The 24,142-nt window shown below is 39.5% G+C and overlaps 1 protein-coding gene across 1 annotated transcript; it reads right to left on the bottom strand.

Annotated features, from left to right (window-relative positions):
- Nucleotides 1-4,152: 4,152 nt before the first annotated feature.
- On the bottom strand, nucleotides 4,153-21,896 carry LOC140239628 (ATP-dependent RNA helicase DDX54-like). Its single transcript, XM_072319460.1, has 17 exons — nucleotides 21,739-21,896; nucleotides 20,325-20,448; nucleotides 19,589-19,659; nucleotides 18,570-18,758; nucleotides 17,961-18,148; nucleotides 16,919-17,102; nucleotides 16,003-16,134; nucleotides 15,165-15,375; nucleotides 14,286-14,426; nucleotides 13,195-13,416; nucleotides 12,682-12,755; nucleotides 10,277-10,450; nucleotides 9,539-9,696; nucleotides 7,447-7,551; nucleotides 6,484-6,591; nucleotides 5,086-5,186; nucleotides 4,153-4,541 (listed from the first exon to the last, which is right to left on the bottom strand). The coding sequence occupies exons 1-17, from the start codon at nucleotides 21,853-21,855 to the stop codon at nucleotides 4,153-4,155; spliced, it is 2,688 nt and encodes an 895-aa protein (XP_072175561.1). The 5' UTR covers nucleotides 21,856-21,896.
- Nucleotides 21,897-24,142: the final 2,246 nt, after the last annotated feature.

Below are 24,142 nucleotides of genomic sequence, written 5' to 3'. Positions count from 1 at the left end.
TAGTCAAACTTACATCGAACAGAAGCAGATATTGCTAAAGCGACAAAAACCATTCCTCTGTTTATACTTGGGGAGAGTGCTTTGTATCGATGTTTTGCTCACTTACCTGCATCCGAGTTAAGTTGTATGGTGAAGCCACATTATCGGCCGTAGCCAAGTTTGACGATGGGATAACGGTATTGCATTTCGTTTGTGTGCAGTTATTGTTTCACAGGAAATGAAGATAGAGGTGTGCATTCATGTGACCCCCATGAAGAGAGACTCACTATTGCCGTTCTAGGCAAAAGCTTGCAGTTAGTCAGGTGGGGTAGTGTTTTAGATAAGAGGTTGCAGATATTCAGGATGGGTAGTGACTTGGGGAGCTCAAGGACTGGTGCATTTCTCTATAAAGAGAATGTAGAAGTGATGGCATGGACATTTTTGGCCGAGGCGTTAATTTTTTTATAGAGTATTTTTTGGAGATATATAAAGATGACATTGCAGTCTGAATGGCGGCCATCACATTTGAGCGTGACCGAGATTTTTATGTAGAATTCTTTTGCAGATTTAGTGTTCCGTGTCAGCTTAAATATCGTCATGCTCAAGGCAGAATGTTCTTAACACACTTCCCTGCACATGGCAGATTGTCACTAGGCTTTGGGAGTACACATAGGGTTAACAACATTCTGCCATGCGCAGCGAAGCGCGTTAACGACATTCTGCCATGCACAGGGAAGAGCGTTAGCAACATTCTGCCATGCGCACAATGACTTATGTGTCCACCGTGGCCACACTTATACAATCACTTAGCCAGTTTAAGTCTTGCCATTGCTTTTTGGAGATGTGCCATCAAGGACCAACATGAATATTAAAAGAAATGAGAAATAAAGAGTAAGAGAAAAAAATGAACCAAATAGTCTCACATGCAGACTTTAATCTGTTGGTCTTTTGGCTCCATAACCACTTGCCTTTGATACTTGGTTTGAATTTGTTCATTTGAGTGATTTTATGTGTTCAGGGGTCTTGCTTAGTCCTAGCAGGTTTTTTGTTGTTTTTGTTTTTCTTATGATAGCACTTTTTGTGGAGAGTCTTCTTGATAGAAAGTATCACGTGTACAATGTTCATGGAAATGTGTGGTTTGAGATAAAGAATAGAAGGCAGATAGTTCTGATGAACTTTTTTTTTCAGTCTGATTATTTGCATATTGGTGTGCAAAAAAAAAAAAAAAACAAAAAAAAAAAAAAAAAACCCCTGCAGTGGTACATTGTATCATGCCTCAGAATCAAATCTTGATGTTCCAGCATACACTTGGAATGGTTGCCTAGAGACCACCAAATGTGTACTTGATATGAGTCACATGGTATGGTGTAATTTTATAGATGCTATTCTGTGATAATGCTTCTTCAAGGAAAAAGAAAGAATTTACTCATTGAAAAAACAGGTGCACAGTGGCACCTTGTTATACAGAGATCAAATACATAACGAACCCTCCTATAACATGGTGATTTTGCAGGTCCCAAATCTTGATTTCCTTGTTCTTTGTAACCCATATATAGTGAGAAACCTGCTCTAACAAGGTATTAAATTGTGGTTTTCAGGTACACCTATTCATTATAGCAAGGTTTTCCTGTAGTTTGGTGTCAAAATGTTCCACTCGACTGGCAGGGTCAGATAAAACCGTAGACATGTGATGTGTTGCATATTGTCTCTGCTATAGAATAACATGCAGTCAGCTCTGCATTCCATCATTTTTAGATATGTCCTAGATCAAGATTCCTAGAGCAAAGGGAAACGTATCATTAACTTACTCCATCGTGTAAAGTGGAGATTTGCACAAGTGGACACTTCATACAGAGTCCCAAATTCTAAAACTTGTACAGGGTTGACTGTTGCTAAATGTAAATTCAGTTGTAATCATTAAAAAAAAGGGGGAAAAATGTAAATCTAGTTGTGTCAAAGTGATACAAGCAACCTTTTTTATGCGTTTCACTTGCTGTGTGTTTATGCAAGGATATATTTGTGTCTCTCGAAAGTACTAACAAAATTATGTATCAGCATTCTGTCTGCAGAGGGTTTGCATTGCTGGTGTAGAAAAAAAAAAAGCTTGAACAATTTTGCAAACAAACAAAAAGAAGTAATGATTGTACTTGCTTTACTGTAATTTACATTGCACTTTGCAGCATACAAAGCAAAGTGTATTGATTGATTGGTAATATGTATGCACTTATCTGAAATTAACTGGTGGACTAATCTATTGTTTTGAGTGTACATAATTATTGCTGCCAGCAAGCAAATGCCATTCCTTATTGGATATATCTCTTGCTCTCATAATATATTGTCACAATGAGTGGTGAGCTTGCTTATTATTGAACTTGTGAGATTCCACGATGTCTGCAATAGTGAAATCACAAGAATGTTTGTGTACATGTGTGAAACAGTATATGCCATGTATTTGTCCAAATAAATATGCAATTTGCACATGCACAAAGACACACAACAATCTTGAGATTTGTGTTGTTGGTTTTCTCTTTTATTTAAGAGCACTTATTTGCTACACATGTTCAGAAAAACATAACAATTCACATATATAGGCCCAAATTCACAAAGGCAGTTTATATCATATCCATGGTTTAGCTTTAGACATACAATATCTTGCACATGCGCGTTGTTCATATTGCATACACAATATGTCATGCGCATTTACACAGTAAAATTTTGCATTATCCATGGACTAAAATCTACATAGCCTTTGTTATTTCCAACCATACTTCTGTTTTTTTTTTTTTTTTCTTCTTTTTTTCGATATGACTAGTTCTCAGTAACACAGTTACTAAGTACATGTATTAAATCTCTTTGCTACAACAAGGTTGTGAGGAACCTGTGAATGTACTGTATTGGAATCTGGTAAGATGACCGACTTTGGAAACGATGAACTTAACCTTTCAAAAATGATTTGAAATTTGAGACACTGGCATGATGTTGCACTTGTTGAAATTGATGACTTGACATTTGCTCCCACGACAATTGCTCCGGTCTTATTTTCTCCAAGGACATAGGGCTAGGATTAGGGTTGTGATAGGGTTTTAGGTTTAGACTGATGTGAGAACTAGGATAAGGGTTACGGTTATGTTTGTTAGTAGAATTTGTTTGGCTTAGCGTGTAGATATTTCATGGGGCAATTGTCGCAGGAGCAAATGTCATGGAACCTCAATAACTGTATCAAAGTGCTCCATGAAGGGGAGCAAAAAGTTTGGTCAAGGGCGAAAAATTATACAGTACTTCTGAAATTGAGCGATAATTGCTTGCAACCCTACTCTTTTATGTAACAGTCAACCAGGGGGGCATTTCATGAAGGAACTTGTCAGATAAAATGTCCGACAAGTCAATTATATCCGACAAGTTCAGAGAAATCAGCCAATCAGACTAAAGAATTTCTCAAAACTTGTCAGATATAATTGACTTATCAGATATTTTATCCGACAAGTTCCTTCATGAAATGCCCCCCTGATCGTATTTGCCTTGTCCGACATGCAAATCCACAGCATAGGCCATACAAACCCTGCAGGATTGGGTACTTTGATGACTTCAATTTGAGATAAAGACAGCCACCAGTAATATTCAGTATCAGCAATCATACAAGATATTGCAACTGGTGAACAGTGCTCACCTATGCCATTAGCTGTAATCAAGAACAACTTCCTCGTCCCGAAAAACACTCTTGAGACAAGCATTGCACTGGGTGCATATTATGATTCTACAGGTGGGGCACAGTACAAAGAATAATTGTATAGTCACTCCTTTATGTATGAAAGGTTGAGACTTCATATGCCTCCAAACATAGAAAATCAGGAATCTTGGATCTTGACACAGAAGGGTAATGCGCAAATACAATGCTGCACACTGGCACTGGTCTGACGGTCCCTGACCAGTGAAAAGCAATGTCAGACTAGTAACTTTTTCAGGAATGGACCAGTAAAAAATGGAAAAAGTACCTACTGATCTGCCAGATAGGTGAGAACAGAAGAAAAAATGGGTAAGTGTGCAGCCCTGGCATATAGTGTATATGAGAGGACTTGCTGATTTCGTTAAGTGACAAGACAATTAGAAGTTTTAACATACTCTCATACATGTAGTTGTAAAGTCATTTCTCTATTTCCCCAGCATGTCTTCCTATCACCTTCCTTTCCCCCTGCCACGCCCTCTACCACCACCACCACCTCTACCCCTACCCCCTCCACCACCTCCTCCTCCTCTCTTCCCACCCCTACCAAAGCTCCTGCTGCCACCCCGCCCCATTCCTCTATCCCCTCTGCCCCCGGTCCTGCCCCCCTGCCTCTGGCCCCGTGGTAGACTGCGCTCCTTGTGCCTGCTCTTCACCTTCCTTTGCTTCATGATCTGCTCCAGGTTCCGCAGCTCTCCCCGCCGCTGCCCCCCGCGACCTCTTGACCTCTCGCCTCCTCGGTCCCCGCTGGAATCGTCGTGCCGGTGTCCTCTGCCTCCCTTGCCACGCTTTGGACCGTAGCGCCCTCTCCTATTCCCGGTGATGCTACCAAATCTCCCACCTGTCAAATGCACATTATACAAAAGAAGAATTAAATAAGGAGCAACTACTGCAATCTCTCAGCATTCACCATGGGGTATGTATTTTTTTAAGTGAGCAGATTGAGAAAATTCACAGCCAAGGTTAATTTTGTGAATCTACTCACCGACTTATTCAAAGATTTCATTGCGATGGATGGAATTCAGCCTTCTGGGTACTACTTTGCATGTTTATTTCAATTAACCATTATCAAATCAAATCAAATCAAATCAAATTTGAGGTATGTAGAAATACACAAGCCTTTTTGCATGTCACCAGTTGAATCAAATTTAGTGCCACACAGTCACAGTATAGTTCCAATCTGATCTCCATAAATGCAATGAAAAGGAAACCACATGAAGGCAATCAAATCTCTGATCAGAACTTCTCACAATTCGAGTCAGGGTGACAAGAACTTAAAGACCAGTGAACTCCAGAATTAGACTGAAGGTCACATTTGCCAAAAATTACTTTGTAATGACATGCAATTGGCCCCACTTGAGCCAAGAAATCTTAGGACATATTACCTGGCTTTGATCGACCTCCACCATCCTCTGCATCCTCCCTCTCACTGTCGGACTCATTGTCGCGGGTGTCGGCTTTACTCCTCTGTAACCACTCTTTGTATCTTTTGCCAGCAAATGTCAGAGTCAAGGAACATCAACTACAACTGAATGGAATCTTCATCACCACCATCACCACCACCATCATTACCATCATCTTTTTCATCGTCACCACCATCACCTTCATCACCATCATCACTACCACCATCATTGCCATCATCTTTTTCATCATCACCATAACAATTGCTCATCACCATCAGCACCCCCACCTTCACTTTCATCATCACCATCACCTTTATCACCATCATCACTACTACCATCATTAATATCATTTTCTTCATCATCACAATCATAACAATCATAACAATCATTCATCACTATCACCATCACCATCTTCATTGTCAACATCACCATCATAACAATCATAACAATCATTCATCACTATCACCATCACCATCTTCATTGTCAACATCACCACCATCATCACTACCATTCCCATCATCGTCATCATCATCACCTCATTCATCACCATCATCATCTATGTGGTTACTATCATCACAGCTGTAATGATTGTCATTCATCATCATAATCATTGTTATCACCACTGTCATTATCATACAAGCACATTCTATTACTTGAAAATCTCGGAGACTGAGGACAATCTCGATGAGGACAATTTCGTATCATTGAGAACCAAAACCAGATGGAGCAAACTGTAACGACAAGTACAATTTGACTATAAGTCATTAACACTCTAGTTCTGATGCTAAAGCTAAGCCTACCACAAACATCCAACACCCACAAAGTGATAAAAGAACAAACAAATATTCTCCCTGTATAATGACAGATCAAGGCAATAACATACATGAAAAACAACCCCCAAAACCTCACTCTCTACCAGCTAGTTCTTTACTTGTTTAGTTTTCAAGAGATTGATGAACATCCTCTACCTTACCTGCACTCATTTTATCAATGCAGTGACCACTACTGGAGAAGAGCAAAGAATACTACCAAGAAACTTGAGCACCATCCTCAACCATTTCAATGTTGGGATAAAACCGCTTGCTATAAAAGCCTAGCGAATTGAAAGTTCATTCCAGGCTTGCGGAAACAGAAGATAGTATCACTTCGTAAAAGAACAGACGTGAAGTATTTACAGAAATAGTCAGATTTCCGCAATCAAGGAGAAAATGTGTCCAAATTTAACTCAATATGTACTTGTTGGTATGAAGTATCATATAATTAGTCCTTTGAATGAGCTATCACCAAGCCTGCATACACACAGCGCATGACATGCCTCTCACAATCTCAGCAGCAGGGGTTGATGAGGGTATTGTGAGGCAGAGTCTGAGAAAAGGATACATGTTGGTCTTGTATGAGGCTGAGATGTACTTCCCACTCTCTGTGAGGATCTTCTTATTCTTCCCTTCCTTTCCGCCGTCTCCGACAAATTTCTTTTTCTTCCTCTCCCTGGTCAGACAGAGAAAGAGAGAGAGAGAGTGACGATAAGAAAGAGGTAACACACATACTTCACATAAATGAGTTGGAAATCTCTCTGTCAGAATGGCATTACATTACAGGCAACTTCTATTATGACGAAGTCTTCAGGATCAAAAATTTTCTTTTGTTATATCAAAATATCTGTACATGTATTAAACAAAAAAGTTAAGTATAGAAAGGTATATAATAGATATTAATTTTGGGACCTGAATTTTTACTTTCTTGAGGGGAAAAAAAATTAGCTGCAACTGTGTTCGTTTCAATGGGAGCACAATATGGTTACATCAGGCACTGTCTTGGAAGCTGAAATTTACAAGCTAAGTCTTGATTTTCTATGTTACAGTGTTATAAAGTCTCCCACTTCACGCTTCTCACTCCAGCCCTCTTACTCCTCATTCTCTTCTTTCATCTCTCCCTCTTTTTTTCTCTTCCTCATTGGCTCATTATTCCCGCCATCCCTTCTCCCTTCCTCACACATTTCTTTCTTCCCCTTCCCTCCTCTCCTCTTCTTTTCTCTTACCACTCTTCCTCCCTTTCCTTTTCCTCTCCATCATTTGCTCTCATACCTAACACCCTTTCTCCCTTTTTCAATCATTCCTCCTTTCTTCCTTCTTACATGTGACGATAGTTTACATAATTTTCCTTGAATTTGATACCAAATTTGTGAACATAAGGTGTATTTTTGTTGCCGAAAGCCCAAGGACAAAATCCCCTTACACAGCTCATTACGTATGCAAGCCTAGAGCGGGCTTGCATACGAGTTGAATAAATACGAGCGAATTATCGGGTGCTGCGGACTGACTGTTCTCTCCTCCCATATCTCACCACTTCATCCTCTGCTGCTGTCTCCTCATGTCCTGTGATTCATCCTGAGTGAAGTCCAGCACAGCGCTGGCAGCCTGTTTCTCAAAGTTCGACTCTATGCTCAGCCTGGGGGGAAGGAGTACAAAGAAGACACATGTTCCCCTGAAGACAACTCTCAGGAAATTTTATGAAACAACAAGTGATAAAAGCAATCATTCTGCACTCAACGATACAAAGTACATCTCTTGTCTTGCGGGTGGAATATCAAATAGCAAATCATGGTCAGTAGGTAGTAAGGCATTCATGACTGTATATCCTGATGAAATAGCCATATGTTGATATACATATAATGCATATAACGTGCTAAGATTACCAACATGAGATCAGCAACAGGGCCAAATTTCAACACACGTCTAATCTAAAATTTCAATTTCATTTATTCACTATTGTTCAAAAATAGTATACATAATTAAAAGCACAAGTGTGCGGTTGCATGGTACACTGTACCTAAACATGGCTAAAGCATCAACTTCCACAATATCAACAGTCAAAAAGTTACAAGTGATGTAATACATGTACACGCATATACAAATTATAAGAGTACTAAGAACTTGGCAAGAAAAAAAAAAAAAAAAAAATAGAACCTTCTATATAGCAAAGTCCTGAACATGTACAAAGAAAAAAAGTATAGACACAACCACACACATGCACCCACACATACAAACACACCAGTATGTATAAATATGAATACATGAATAAAGGAAAAACTAGAAGGCAAGGTGATTTTTCTATAACACACATTTCTGAAAGACACATGCCTGAGTATACATGGAATTAGTCTTTATACTTGGGTACCTAAGGGGGGTCACCGTGCACCCCCCCAGGTCTCCTCGAAACTTACATTTTCAGGATCCTCATGACATACCAAAACATAATCAAGATGTTAACAGGAACGAAAAGTGGCTGTTCTAGGTGAAATTTAATGTATTCTATTGTTTTTCATAATTTCTTATGTATTTCTTTGTTTTTCAACTTTTTCAACTTTTGTTTTTTCTTTGTTTTTCTATTGGAAATTGTCACTGACCACTTTTCTACCATAATTAGCACAAAACTAATCAATGAAAGTGATTAATTGTAAAAATAATCAGGTTTTCATGACAGAGAACCTGTTTTCCATAGGAAATGTACACAAAATCACAAAATTGTGCCCGTTTTGGGGAGACATACCGTTACAATAATGGGCGTGACTTCGCAAAAGTATACGCGGATGTTGCAAATTTGGTCTCAAAAGTTGTGCGAGACTTGACCAAACAAAGTCAAGAAGCCTTGCGACAGATTTATAGCGCGAAACTTTGAGGGGGGGGGGGGTGGCGGATCCCCCCCCCCCCCCCCCCCCCCGTCCTTATGTATGTATGTAATATATATGTGCTTACATGTAGGGCCTACATAGTAGGGTACCTAAGGGGGGGGGGGGGGGGGGGTAACCATGCACCCCCAGGACTCCTCAAAACTTACTTGACTTTGTTTTGTTCAAGTCTCACGCAACTTTTGAAACCAAATTTGCAACTTCCCCGCATACTTTTGCGAAGTCACGCCCATTTTTGTAACGGAATGTCGTCCCAAAACAAGCACAATTTTGTGCTTTTGTGTACATTTCCTATGGAAAACAGGTGCTCTGTCATGAAAGTCATGAAAACCTGATTATTTTTACAATTAATCATTTTCATTGATTAGTTTTGTGCTAATTATGGTAGAAAAGTGATCAGTGACAATTTCCAATAGAAAAACAAAGAAAAAACAAAAGTTGAAAAAGTTGAAAAACAGAGAAATACATAAGAAATTATGAAAAACAATAGAATACATTAAATTTCACCTACAACAGCCACTTTTCGTTCCTGTTAACATCTTGATTATGTTTTGGTATGTCATGAGGATCCTGAAAATGTAAGTTTCGAGGAGTCCTGGGGGGGTGCACGGTGACCCCCCCTTAGGTACCCAACTATTAACCCGTTGAGGACAGGCTGATTTTGCTACAACACGCATTTCCCATAGACACCTGCCCGAGTATACGTGGGACTCGTCTCTAACGGGTTAACGGGAAAGATAGACTCACCCTTGTTCAGTCTGTCTGTCTGGAGCTGTGTAGGAGATGAAGACATCTTTGTCTCTGACAGCACTCTGAGTGAATGGCAGAGTCTTCTGCTTGGTGCCATGCTCGTTTGGTTTTCCCTTCTTCTTCTTCGACGTCCCAATCACAACGCTGAATGCCTCCTGATGCAGTCATGTGAAAATGTAAAGATAATTTTGTCATGGTGGTCTTGTGTTTTATGGGCTCTGAAACCTCAACTTTTGAAAACATGGAAGCTAATGGGTAAAAAGAAAAAGAAATGGCACAACTCCAAATTACTAAACATCTCACTGATGCTTGTGAGATACATCGCAATTTGACTGTCTGGAATAGGCAGAATTCTTTGTGAAAACTGACTTTGACCTTTCCATTGATCCAGACATATTGATTACAGTAAGCAGATCATATTCTCATTCAAAAACATAAATGATGAATGATTACTTTCACCTAAGAAAGTCAGTTAAGTAGTCCAGTCATTTTTTCCTATTTTGCAAAGCTTTAGTGATGAAAATCTGGAAAGCATGAGCAAACTTGGACCAGGGTCACCATCAACAAATGCTGGGTCTTCAGGAAAAACTCAGAAAAGATTACATTACAGTTCAACAGTTGGAGGATCCATGGGAGTTTAAAAAGCAGCTATGTGACACAAAAACACAAAGGGTAAGAAATGACAGCTGTCACCACTATGCAACAGATGCTTTAACCAAGCCTCTCCCTGCATACCTCGGCATTCTCATCATTGTCGGCTGTTGCCGTGGTGACCCTTCCAGCCTCCTCCAGCTTCTTTCCTTCCAGTCTCTGCATGTTCTTGCTGATGACCTTGCCGTGAAGTTTGCGCTTTGACTTCATGATGCCATGGGCGATGTTCTTGGCCGTGGAGTTGATCTCAAAGATGGTCTGATGTATAAGAGGAAACCAATAATTTATTTGTGTCCAAGGTCAACATCCCTCAATAATAGATTCCCACATCATGGAGGAATACAGTAGAATACTCATCACATTGACATGATTTTTTTTTTTTAAATCATATTCTCTTCAATTAATCTTAGCTGCTCAAGGCTGCTGTGGCACACCAGTCATCAAAGGAAAAGCTTTTTTAGCAGTCCCCTCCATTTCCAACGCCATACTCAGTTACCCATTATTTAGCACAACTGCATTAAAGGACAACTTCACCTTCATAGACATGTGGATTGAGTGAATGCAGCAATATTAATAGAACACATCAGTGAGAGTTTGAGGAAAATCGGACAATCCGTTTAAAAGTCATAAATTTTTAAAGTTTCTTCTTAGTCACTGCTGGATGCGAAGACTACTACAGCTTGTGATGTCACATGAGTACAACGATATAAAGAAAGTATAAGGAAAATTAAAGATATTTTCACTTTTCTCGCATACTAAAAGAACACTTGACTTCCCTCTTTCAGAAGGCAAGTGGGAATAATATTACCCTTAACATATGTCAGCGACATGTCGGAGAAATGTGCACCTTTTTTAAAAAGTAAAATTTTGTGAAATTCTCTTTTAATTTTCCTTGTATCGTTGTATGCATGTGACATCATACACTCTAGTAGTCTTCTCATCCAGCAGTGACTATGCGGATACTTAAAAAATTCATAACTTTTAAAACGGTCCGATTTTCCCCAAACTTTCACTGACGTGTTCTACAAATATTGCTGCATTCACTCAGTCCACATGTATATGAAGGTGGACTTGTCCTTTAAATAATTCTATATGATTTTGTTCACACCTTTTTTTATCAAATCATATAACAATTCATGTGCCGATTTAAATGTTTGGCATACTTTTCATTCAGATAATTACATGTACGTTGTGTTTAGGATTGTGTATAATTTTTTGTTGGAAATGGAAATGAAATGACAATGACAATTGGATGCCCATTTGGGGTAATACTTGAAAGCTACTCAAACATTAAAGGTACTAGCCCACATTTGTAAACCTGCAGCAATTGGTCTCATAGTTAGCATGGAGTTTGGGTATGATTGCAGTAACACCTGTGCAAAATTTCGTTCCAATTAGTCCATTACTTTCATAAAAATAAATGAAAATGCACCGTATGCATGCATGTAACGCTCGCTAGCTCCGGTCCACGTACGTACTACTTGCATGCGATACATGTGTAAGTTACATGTACGTACTAGTAGCTAGCCCCGGAGACCGCGCCGCAAGGCACGGTCCTGGCGGCTACCTCGCAGCTGAGCAGGAGCAAAAATCACTGTCACATTCACGGCGACTTCACAAATAAAGCATGGCTAAATTTCTGTCATAAACACAGTGACAATTAATACATTACCTTTTCGACTTTGTTTTTCTCACCCATTTATCTAGAAACTGCAAAATTTTTGACATTTTTTTAGGAGTAATAAGCGGCCTGCTCTAGTGCAACAGTGGAGAGACTTGCTGCTATATCCATTAGTACGCATTACGCATGCTCTCAATGCACTGCACTGCATGCATGCTGTGCGCCTGTGCAAGTGATTGTGAGTTTCAGTGAGCATCGGTGAGCTGAAGATATTCGCATTATAAGACAACATTTTCTGCATCATAAGCAATGAAATGCATCAAACAGTCGCCGAAATTAATCATTTCGGTTTAATCGACCCATGTAAGTATTCCTAGTAGTTTTTGTTGAAATATTAAGGAAATATAGTGCCGAAACGGCACCTGTTTTGTACAACTCCTCGATCTGAATGCGAAAACGGCACAGCCCCAACGCTGCAAGTTGGGGCTGGTCGCAGTTAGTACGTAGATAGCCCGCGCTCGTAATTCGATTTTGGGTCGGGTTGACCCGGTTTGAAAATTGATTTTAAAACGATGATTTTCTCTCTTTTATCGAATGGTATAGACAAAGAGCAACAGGTGAGGTATGTTACTGTTATAACTTGTACTTGAAGTCATATTGGACCTGTTTTATGCAGTTTTGATTTTCGTGGGTTTGCAAATGTGGGCTGGTACCTTTAAAAAGGCATTGTTGAAAAAATTTCTTCCTTAATGGTGAGCTACATGGTCCAACATGCTACCATAGTACACAGATATTGTGTAAATATGGAGCCAGGCAAAAAGTACAGTATCTGCCACAGGCAGTGAAGTGAATACAAGGTAAGGCTTACGGAGTGTGGCTTGTACTGTTTGATTTCGTCTACCAGCTGAACTCTTGTGCTCTCCTGCTCACTGTCTTGAATTCCTGATGAGGGAAGGAGAATGTTCAGAAGAAACATATGTAAGTTAGCCCATCGACTGCCACAACAAGTCACTATAACTTAGGAACTGTAGTCTATATATTATATGAATTGCAAGATAGCTATTAGAGAAACTTGGACGATTAAGCTTACATTTGCGGGGGTGAGATGTCTGGCAAGTGGCCATATGCTCATTAAATAATTACTAAATCTATTCTAAAGAATATGATACTCATTAGTTTGGACAACCGAAAGAAAAATAGCCGATATCACCAACATATGAACAAAAGAACAAACAAATAAATGAATGAAACCACAACTACCCAAAAAACGAATACAAAACAAACACCAAAAAGCAAACTAACAAACAAATACTCACAATAAATATGGTTGTGAAGGAATGTAACGAGTCAGCTACAGTATAAAAATTTTGAGAATACTTGCCATACAACGGGTGGTAGGCAATATCTATGGGATCGACCTCCTTGGAGCGCTTGACACTGGCCGTGGAGGGCAAAGGTCGCGACCTGAGGTAGTGCTTCATGGCGTTGCCGACGACCCGGGTCAAGGCAGCCAGGTCGGTGCTGCGCTTGTGGTAGTTCCTGAGCAGGCTCTCCTCTTCATCAACTACTGACTGCGGCACTCGGCCAAGGTGACCATCAGCTCCTGGGTCAGAGAAACCAGAAAATTTAAGGCTATGAGATCAATAATTAGTTGAATCAAGAAAAAGGAAGTAAACTCACTTGTTGCGACATTTCACCAATTATCAATTGGCTTCTTTGGGCGAATAATGCTCCTGTTGATGGAACGGCCCTTATATAGTGCGAGATTGTGAAGAGCTAGAGTGCACTGGACCTTGTCCAGCACACAAAAGACAGCTTGGAATCCTGCAAACGGTCTGGTCCCATGTGTGTGATAAATTTTTAGCACAAGTGAGAGTTGAATTCCAGTTTCTTGATTCAACTATTGATCTTATACTTCGAATGGATGAATGAGAAGAATTTACATCAGTCTATTTAAATGCTATCATCATCACCAGCACATATGCTGCATACAATGCTTATGATATTCAAAGGGGAATTCCAGACCAGTGAAAAGTTAGTCTGTTCAGAAAGTGTAAAATTTGCATAATATTGTGGTACAGTAGAGTCAGTTGTAAACAAATGTGGTCGGCTGAAGTTGTCGACAATCAAATGAGTGACAAAATGCATGCTAGTAATTGACTGAGTGTGTGCGGGAAAAGTATTTGCAAAGTGACATCAGAGGTGTGCTATAGTGCAAAAAATATGAGATGATTGTGAGCCTAACATAGAAACCAATGGAAATTGGTGATATCAGCCACGTAATATCCAAAATTGCTTCACAAAAATTGCATGGCTCAACAGGGACAGCGTGCAATGGCACTTTAACTGCATGTCACATGATAAGCAATTACCAATCAGATAGATAGAATCTTTTCAGGTATTGAATAATCTGTAATAGTGCTCCTCTGACTTTGGGTAACCATTGAATGGAAGCTTCTGAAGCTCTCTTACCCTCCACAGATATCTTGCTGTCCTTTTTAACCAGGGCGATGTCTTTTCCTAGAAACAGGTGGAGATCGATGAGATAGGGAAGCTCGTCTGGGGCAATGATAGAGTAGGCTGTACCTGATCGGCCAGCTCTGGCTACACGACCTGCATACGACAAAGGTAGAGACATAAAAACACTGGATTTTCTTTTTTTTTTAAACTGATGAGTGTTTATAGTCATTAACCTGTTGAGGACGGACTGATTTTGCTATAACATGCATTTCCCATAGAACCCTGCCTGAGTACACTCGGGACTTGTCCTCAACGGGTTAAAACATTGTGGGTCAGAATTTGCAATCTTGTACGAAACTGTATGAAGACTCATGAAGAAGTTAGGAATAGATACAAAGGAATGTATCACTCGAGAATATTTGGTATTCTATTCTAATGCAAGCAGGCAGGCAAGCAGTCTCAGAAAGAGGAAGTTCAACAAGTATGGCCTATAAAGAGGCTATTTACAAACCAGACATGTGGGTGCCTTTGTATGATTGATCAATATTTGTGAGTGCATGGTTATGATAGTGTCTTCTTTATCCAGGGTAGCCTCTTCAGTGTTGCCACTGCTCTACCAGAGGGCCCTGCCATTATTATTTCCCTAGTATTGCCAGGTACCCATTTATACACCTGGGTCGAGAGGGACATTGTGGGTAAAAACATCTTGTCCAATGACTGGCTGGAAATTGAACTCCGGTCCTCCAATTGGGAGTCGTGCGTCTTATCCAACATGCCACAGCGCCCCCTTGAATGATCGCATTCATGATCTTCAGCATAGTGGCCATCATGTTGGCGGTTAACTCTTCATTACAGCCTTGTACCCTAGACTTGGGCATTTCCCCCACTTACCGACACGATGGACAAACAGCTTGGGCTTGCCGGGGAAGTTGTAGTTGATGACAACATCCAGCATGGGGATGTCGATGCCACGGGCAGCGATGTCCGTGACCAGGAGGATGCGGGTTTTCTTGTTGGCGAACTTCGCCACGTTGATCTTCCTCGCAGCCTGGTCGAGGGCGCTGTAGATGTATGTGCAACTGATCCCTGCCATGTCCAGTAGCTGAGAGCAGGAATTGACATCAGAAGTTACAGAAATATTGCAGTGAACAAATTTACATACACACAAAATACCAAAGCATATACTGTAAAGGTGGATCTTAACGCTTGAATACATTTTTCACAATTAGCCAGGTAAAATGAAATTTGCATGTTTTTAATTTAGCAGAATCAAAGAGATGAAATATCAAGTACACATGAGAAGTAAATATATTAACACGCTTTTACCTTTGTGCTAGTTTCATATAGCATGAATGCACAAACATGTCCACTGTGGCAGTAATAAGTTATCAAAACTATTCAAAAGCTGCTGTGACATACAAGGTGAGTTTACAAGCCATGTCAAAAAAATGGAAAATCCAAATGGTTCACACAACTGAAGATATATACACAACAGAAAAAAAAAAAATAACTTGAGCTGTCTTTTTTCCGTCAATTAATTTGACAATGTTCAGATGCACCTTGATAAACTCACATAATACTTGGTTTATAGATGCTCCAAATCAATAAGCAAAAAATTCACAATTTCTCAGCAGAGGATTCTTTGTCAAAATGGTCAATGAGCACATTTTAACCTAGTTTCCTGCAAGAACACAGGTGAAACATATAAAAAAAAAACAAACCCACACACCTCCTTGACATACTGAACATGATGCCGTGTAGCCAGAAAGACCACAGTGAGTTGAGAGGGGTCAATGACCTCTCGCAGCAGGTGGAGGAGTACGGCAGTCTTATCATTGCTCCTGGTGTACAGGTAGATGTTCTGGAATGAGGATTGCAAGAATTGGGATGGGGTGAAGAGACCAATATAGGGGGTGGTAGTGTCTACTGCCAAGTGAAAGACAACCCCAGTGACACACTCCATGCTAATGTTGGTTTTTATATATATGGAGTTTTTATCTCAACTAAACAACAGTGAAATCTTCTCAATGATTGGGAAAAAGTAGGATAGTTATGGAATTCAGTGTCACTTGATGGTATACCCTTTGTCATGTTCATGTATACAATTTTAGATCCAGCTGCTTCATAACAATAATGGTATATTTTTGTCTACCGTATGTTGGTCCAATATATAGAGAATCACTCTGAGGGCTTGATATTTGTGTACATGGAAGAGCAGGGAGCACGAAATTAAAGAACGGTTTTGGGAAGAACTACACGTGCAAGCACATAAAAAATACTTTTACTTAAACTCATTATCACAAATTAGAAGAAAGATAAGGAGAAAGATATGTAGCATGTATCAAAGGCAAGTTTGAATCAAAAGTAGAATTCTTATGAATTCAACATTCTGTTGGCTCTTGTACTGACATAGATTTCATGAATAAATCATTGTACAGTCAGCTGGTGTCCATAAAACAGTGGTGGATTTTGGAGCATTCATGAGTCTTCACCGTGTTGATGTAATGAACTAATCAAAATGTGCTTGATTACATTATCAAGGCAGTGAAGGTCATTAACTTTCAGACACATTACATATCAATACATGCCACAAGTATTAGGATTCATTCCAGCCATACAAGTTATGAAGACAAAAGGTCATTCACCTTTAGCTGATCACTGATCTTAGACTCCACGTCCAGCCTCACCAGCGTGGGTTCACTCAGCCCAGCACTGGCAAACTCCACAAGGCTCTTGGGTAGGGTGGCCGAGAAGAGGAGTGTTTGGCGGCTGTCAGGAAGTCTAGACAATATTTCGTTCAGCTGCTCAGCAAAACCCATCTCAAACAACCTGCCAGAGATATGGGTCAGAGGTTATACAAAGAATGGGTCAAAGGTCACATATAATGAATGAGGCAGACTGGTCATCACAGCATAAAGTCAAAACAGTCTATCACATTAAAGGGCACTATTTAACATTGTGGTGGCTCAATTTCAGAATTATTCAAACTTTCCTGACTGAGCTGCCACAATGATGTTCAAATACATGAACAAATACTCAGGCATACAAAGGTATTGAGAATTACGCTGTTACTAGTGAGAAATCTATGAACGAATATCTTAACAATGCTTATCAACAATTTATTGACTGGTTTATTCTAACATCACAGTCTATGGAAAAAATTATGAATATGATACATGATAAATCAGGACACCAATAAATACTGTATACCCTCTTTTGAAGCATTTAATTTTTATCTTCACCCCTTTTTCATCACAGCTTCAGAGTTACAAGAAAGCAACAACGTCAGAGTCAAACAAAGCTGTACTTTGAACGTTTACCCAATTTAGTGAAGAAGAATCAACTCCATACACTCTATGAATTGAAACCAGAAATTGATGTATCATCATGTACAGAATGAGCAGGGGCACATTCCCAGCTAAAAACATAATTTAAGGAATTTAAATTGAGATAATGAAATACATTTCAGGAGAGCAAAGTTCAATTTCTTTCTCAAGTGGCATTTTTTGTAAATTTCTTTCAGACAATGTGCAGATTCAATGCATTTATGACTAGTTCTTTCTAACCTTTTCCAATATAAGATATACAATACTAATATTCAGAGGCGCCTATTCAATGATGACCACATGATAACTTCTGCAAAACTATTCCCCAAGGATTCCATGGGTTATTAACCTATTTACTCACCTGTCGGCCTCGTCAAATACAACATACTCCACATTCTTTAGCTTCAAGTCCATCTCCATCAGGACGTGAAGCAGGCGGCCTGGGGTCGCGATCAGGATGTCCGGGTTCTCATGGAGTGCGGCAAACTGGTCGTCCATCCGGTCACCTCCCAGGATGACCTCCGCCTTGAGGTCAGTGTAACGGCCAAGCTGGAGTGGGGGTGAAGTTACAGTTTACATCAAGGAGACTGTTGACTTACAATGGCTTTCCATTTGTTTTTGACACATGATTGCATCTGAAATTTATGCATTTCACCACTATTCCTACTGCTACTACAGCAACTATTTGTTTTGCTATACTGTATACCCTGAATATTTCGTGAGGTTTTTATTTTTGCGAATTTTGTGAGCCTGGTGCTATTCACATTTGAAAACAGTACTACTACTACTACTACTACTACTACTACTACTACTACTACTACTACTACTATTACTTCTACTTTAATATGGCTGCTACTAAAATGTCACTACTTCTGTTGCTGCTAAAGGTACTGCTACTACTATAACTACAAGGGTTATTACTACCTCTAATTTTTCTGCTGCAACTTCTGCTTCTGCACATGAATCATACCTCCTTGGTGAATTTCAGAGTCTGCAGGGCCAGCTCCCTGGTGGGCGACAGGATGAGCGCCCTCGCCCCGGACTGGGCCGACCGCCTCTGCAGGCGCTCCAGCATGGGGAGAAGGAAGGCGGCGGTCTTGCCGCTACCGGTGCGGGCCATTCCCACCACGTCTCGCCCCTCCATGATCACTGGTATGCACTGCAAGATGAAGAACATAGGTATTGAACGAGAACAAAATGTGAAAGCAAAGATCATGGTCATTCTACTTCTTGCACTACAGCATTGCATCAGCACAGATTTACATCTGCTTGTACAAGCATAATTTTGTACATTTCACAAAATGGCAGCAAGCCACTACTATAGTTGTTTTTACCTCGATTTAGAATTGCATCAATCTACACTAGTGGAGTCATATTGTCTCTTATACTGTGCAGCAGAACTTACATTCAGATTGAAAGACTAGCTGATTTGAATGGGACTTAATATCAACATACAAGGCCAAGGCACTACAGCATTGCATCAGCACAGATTTACATCTGCTTGTACAAGCATAATTTTGTACATTTCACAAAATGGCAGCAAGCCACTACTATAGTTGTTTTTACCTCGATTTAGAATTGCATCAATCTACACTAGTGGAGTCATATTGTCTCTTATACTGTGCAGCAGAACTTACATTCAGATTGAAAGACTAGCTGATTTGAATGGGACTTAATATCAACATACAAGGCCTATTCTTTTCAGTGCATAAACTTGCAAAAAATTTACACACCATCCTCTTGAAGTGGTAGCCACATGTAGTATGCTGTTGCCATTGCATCAGACATCATTGAAGGACACCATCTGATACAACACAGTATTTCACCATCATGATAAACCCCAATATGTCAGTATCTTGAAAAGGAAAAAAAAAATATCTTGAAGAACTAAAAAAGTTTGCAAAGGAGCAATACACTCAGCTACAAGTAATTTGTAAATGGAATATGTTTTTACATCCACTACTAGTACTTTAATAGCAACAAACTTACCTTTCTTTGGATTGGTGTTGGTATCTTGTAACCTTTTTTCATGATTCCCTTGAAGACTGCATGGCTGAGACCTGTCAAAAGAATACAGACAGTTCTATTTACCGTAGGCATGGTATCACCAGTCAAATCATCATCATCATTATTATTAATCTTCAAAAGAATCTGATTGCAATTATAAAGTAGACTATGATGATGACAATGACGATGATGATTTTTATCATTACTGCAAACATCATTATCATAATAACTATCATTGTTAGAGAATATTAAGTAGAGGGGTGAAGGTTGAGGTTTTGAATTTTCTTCAATCTGTCTCCCTCTAACAAATGACATTTGTAAGGTCGCAACTGCTGATCTGTAATTTAACAAATATGTCAGAAAAAAAGGAACCATACGACTTGAACTTGTCATCTACTACTTTTCGGGCAGCGACACTACCACCAGGCTATCCCTGGTTGCCAGCAGTGACACAATGAACTTGGAACAAATACTCAAGCTCCAAAACTTTGACATTGTTAAGTAGTCTCAAGCGGACAAATAAATGCAAGAGAATATCAACTATAATTGTTAATTATATAATTGTTATTGTTATCATCATTATTACTATATGTAGTGGTAGTTGCAGTATGAGTAGTAGCCAATATGCCAAACTATTACACAAAGCTATTTCAACATTTCTGAAGTGTTTACTCCATGACTCCTCTGATGATGTTGAAATGTTGCTTCTTTTTCTCACCCATGGACTGGAAGCCCCCCGACTTCTTCTTCTTCCTATTCTGCTGCTGTACAAGAGCTCTCGTGTCAATCTCTGCATCTGATGTGTAACCATCAATAGTCGGGAAACCAGAAGAAAGCCTTGCCTGAAAATTAAAAAAGAAAAAACAATGACAAAAGCAATGTTACTGTGTCTCAAAAAATTTTTGAACCTCAATTAAGAATAAACAACTGTGTATATGAACCCCACATAAATCTCAAACTGTCCATAAAACTATGGCACTTTTTTTCTTGTCGCCTGCATAAAAGGTAGATGTCTCATAACACAGAAACTTACCCTTTCAATGTCATCCTATTCATATTAAACTGAGTTGAATACAGATATGTCAAGGAAGAAGTGAAGGTCATTTTGTTTTATTACTCATTTCTGTGCTGAATGGTGTAATTTACCTCTCAAGGCCTAACGTTAATCATTGATAACAATGCTGTCTGACAGATACACATTTCAAGTGCACGAAACAGATGAATTCTACATTTTTTTAATTGTCTATTGTGTGTCATAAAAATAAAAGTACAATGATCATACAGTAGTCTGTTTTTATTTTCTTAGACTGTTAAATATATAATACCAAAATAGTGATGTAACTGATCAGATCGCGGCTAATCCCGCGAGCAGAAAATGGCATGCGGCAGGGAGTTTCGTCTGCTGCCGCTTCTTTTACTGTCAAAAATTTGCCTTTGTCACCACAGAACATTATTTAGAAAATGTGAGGAGAAAGGGTGGCTTTTAAATTATTTGCTTGCCAGATTCTGGCAAGCATTTTCCCCTCTTATTCCAAAATGCTTCCCAACTTTGATTTTCACTTGCCGCGGGAAAACGCTCACTGTAATTTCACTCGCGGTACGTGTCTACGGTACTGGTAGCGTGCAAAAATGCGTGCAGTTTTCCATAATAGTAAGCATGGTAAGTGACGCACCCCTCGGTTCAGAATAATGCGTGTTATTTTCCATAGCCAAGTGACGTACCATGACGCACCCCTCGGTCAAAAATGTGACCGACAATGATGGGATTTTGACGTACCCCTCGGTCAAAAATTTGACGGACAAAGCTGATAACATGACGAACATCTGTCCTGGGTCACAAATTTGACGGACCAAACGAGGAAATGACGCACCCATGTCCAGGGGTAGTGGGGTGAGTCATTACATTGACAAGTGCATTAATTCCACCCCACTCCTGATTCTTGAGTAGAGCCCAGACAGCTCCCAATCTTACGTAATCACCCCCTTCTACTTCCATCATCTCAACTGGTTTCGGTTTGGTATGAAGCAGGCTATGTACTTGCACCACTAACACTATTTTCGGTAGGTGGGACTTGCATTCCAGTCTTAAACGTCTGCAAACAACACTTCACGAATATTGGCAAAGTACTTACACGTTTATTTGGTGGAGTTGTATCAAGGCCGTCATTGTCATTCGATTCGTCGACACGTTCCTGGTTTTCGGTGTCTTTCTTGCGCTTCGGTTTATTCCCTTTCTTGAATTTAGCCATGATAACTTCGTAGCTAGCACACCGTCACAGCTCGTCGCTTACACACGTGCATAGCGCATTTCGACATCATCGATCAACATTTGATAAGTATCGATTGCAGAATTGTGATCGATTGCATCGAGTGCACTTCTATTACGTAATTGTATTAAGTAGGGCAGATATGTAGCAAAAATTGGTCGAGATGCTCACATCCGGCGGAAAGAATGAAATTTTGTATATAGGGGTATTTTGGGGCGCTGATTTCAAATATTTCCGGATCCAAGAGATCTGACCACGGGGTCGGCCGCCATTTTGAATTCCAATATGGCCGCCATCACAAAACAAATTAAATGATCGCTATCTTCAGTTCTGAATGACCTGTGGCACCAAAATTTGGCACACATGAGCGTTTTGACATATTGAATTTGATGACAGATTGATTTGAAGTGTCTGACAAACATTGAATGGCCGCCATTTTGAATTCTAATATGGCCACCTCGACGAAATATTCAAAATCTCTACCAGTATCTCGATTTCTAAGTGGTGAGTGACGCTGAAATTAGGTGTAAACAAATATTTTAACATACTGAGTTAAAATATTAACTAATGTGATGTGTCTGACAAACGCAATGCCTGCTATTTTGAATTCCAATGTGGCTACGAAGAGAAACATCAACTATAAAATTCACGGGCATGTCAAAAAGTGCAGCAAAAAGGAAGCATAATGCACCTTTCATTGACGTCACCATGTAAATACAGCAGCGCGCACCCAATCAGTTACAAACGCGCGCTCAATCAGGTAGCCTAATTTACAAACCCGAGATAGAGATTTTCAACACTCCAACATGGCAACTATGTATAACAATTCAAATTGGCTGCGATGCAGCTTGTTAGACATATCAAATAAGTCTGTTATTGTTCAAGTCATCATGTCACCATGCTTTTATGTATCAAATTCCAATGGCTTATATCATTCAGAACTGAAGATAGGGATCTTTGATGGCGGCCATATTGGAATTCAAAATGGCGGCCGACCCGGTGGCCAGATCTCTTGGATCCGGCAATATTTGAAATCAGCGCCTCAAAATACCCATACATGCAAAATTTCATACTTTCCGCCGGATGTGAGCATCTTTTTCACATATCTGCCCCAGAGAGTATTAAGGTTATGATAGTTTTTCTGAACTTCTGCGCAGTGTCTCATCTGTCGGGCATAAAAAATCCAGATACACTTTTGAATATTATGGATGCTGTGACTACAGGGCCAAATTCTATACTGCTGTAATAATGATAATGATGATGATGATGATGATGATAAAAATGATAATCGCAAACCATCGACATAATGATGATAATACCAGTACAGTGATGATTAGCACTGGAATAATGATAATAATGGCAACAAAAAAAAAATGGAAACCAAAATAGTTAGAATACAAATTTTGAGTTCTTGTCTGAAGAAGAAAAGTCAAATTCAGAAAGGTGGGGAGGTAGGGGAGGAATCCCAAAAGGGTCTCATAGAAGTGTACTCGTGGAGACGACGCAAGTTAGTGTTCATTCATTCATTCATTCATTCATGCACCTCAGAATAAAGGTACACAAAAATCACCGTTGGGTATAAAGAGGACATTCGGCGCAAATATTGCGAGGATTTGGCAACGTCCTTCAAAACATGGAATTCAGTCAGTGACGAGTAGGCCTATTGTGAAAATGTTGTTCGTCATCACGTCGGATAGGCCTACTTGTAGCGAATTTCTGAAAACTCGTCAATCCCTCACGATGTTATTAAATCCATTCCAGTATCACGAAACTGATCTGAGGTAAAGGGATTTACAATTTAGTGAATGTTGCATTCTTATGGTAGTCCTCTTTTAATTGTGTTTCCTTTGTTCTAGGACTATGTACAGAACATAATATAATCTTAATGAAAATGTCGATGATAATAATTCATTCATTCATTTATTCATTTAATTTTCCATCTCCAACAGAACTTGTAATACATTTTCCAACATAAAACATAAAGTACATGATGTGTCAACATTACACAATAGGAAATGATATTTATAGAATATGATAAACAAATGATAAGGTGAGGAAAAAAACACAAAAACATCCTGAAAATGCAGGAGATGGGGAGGAATGCGGAGGAAGAAAACCTTGTAGAGTGCATCCCCCCCCCCCCCAAAAAAAAAAAAAAAAAAAACGTAGCAAAACAATTATACATAAGCGTTGATCTTCTACTTTGTACACGATCCGAAATTAAAATATTCACAAAATGAATTACACAAACTACGAATGATAATGATAG

The sequence above is a fragment of the Diadema setosum genome, chromosome 16, assembly GCF_964275005.1.
Source record: "Diadema setosum chromosome 16, eeDiaSeto1, whole genome shotgun sequence".
Classification (NCBI taxonomy): domain Eukaryota; kingdom Metazoa; phylum Echinodermata; class Echinoidea; order Diadematoida; family Diadematidae; genus Diadema; species Diadema setosum.
The sequence above is the reverse complement of the archived record's forward strand: the minus strand, read 5'-3'. Positions and strand labels throughout refer to the sequence as shown.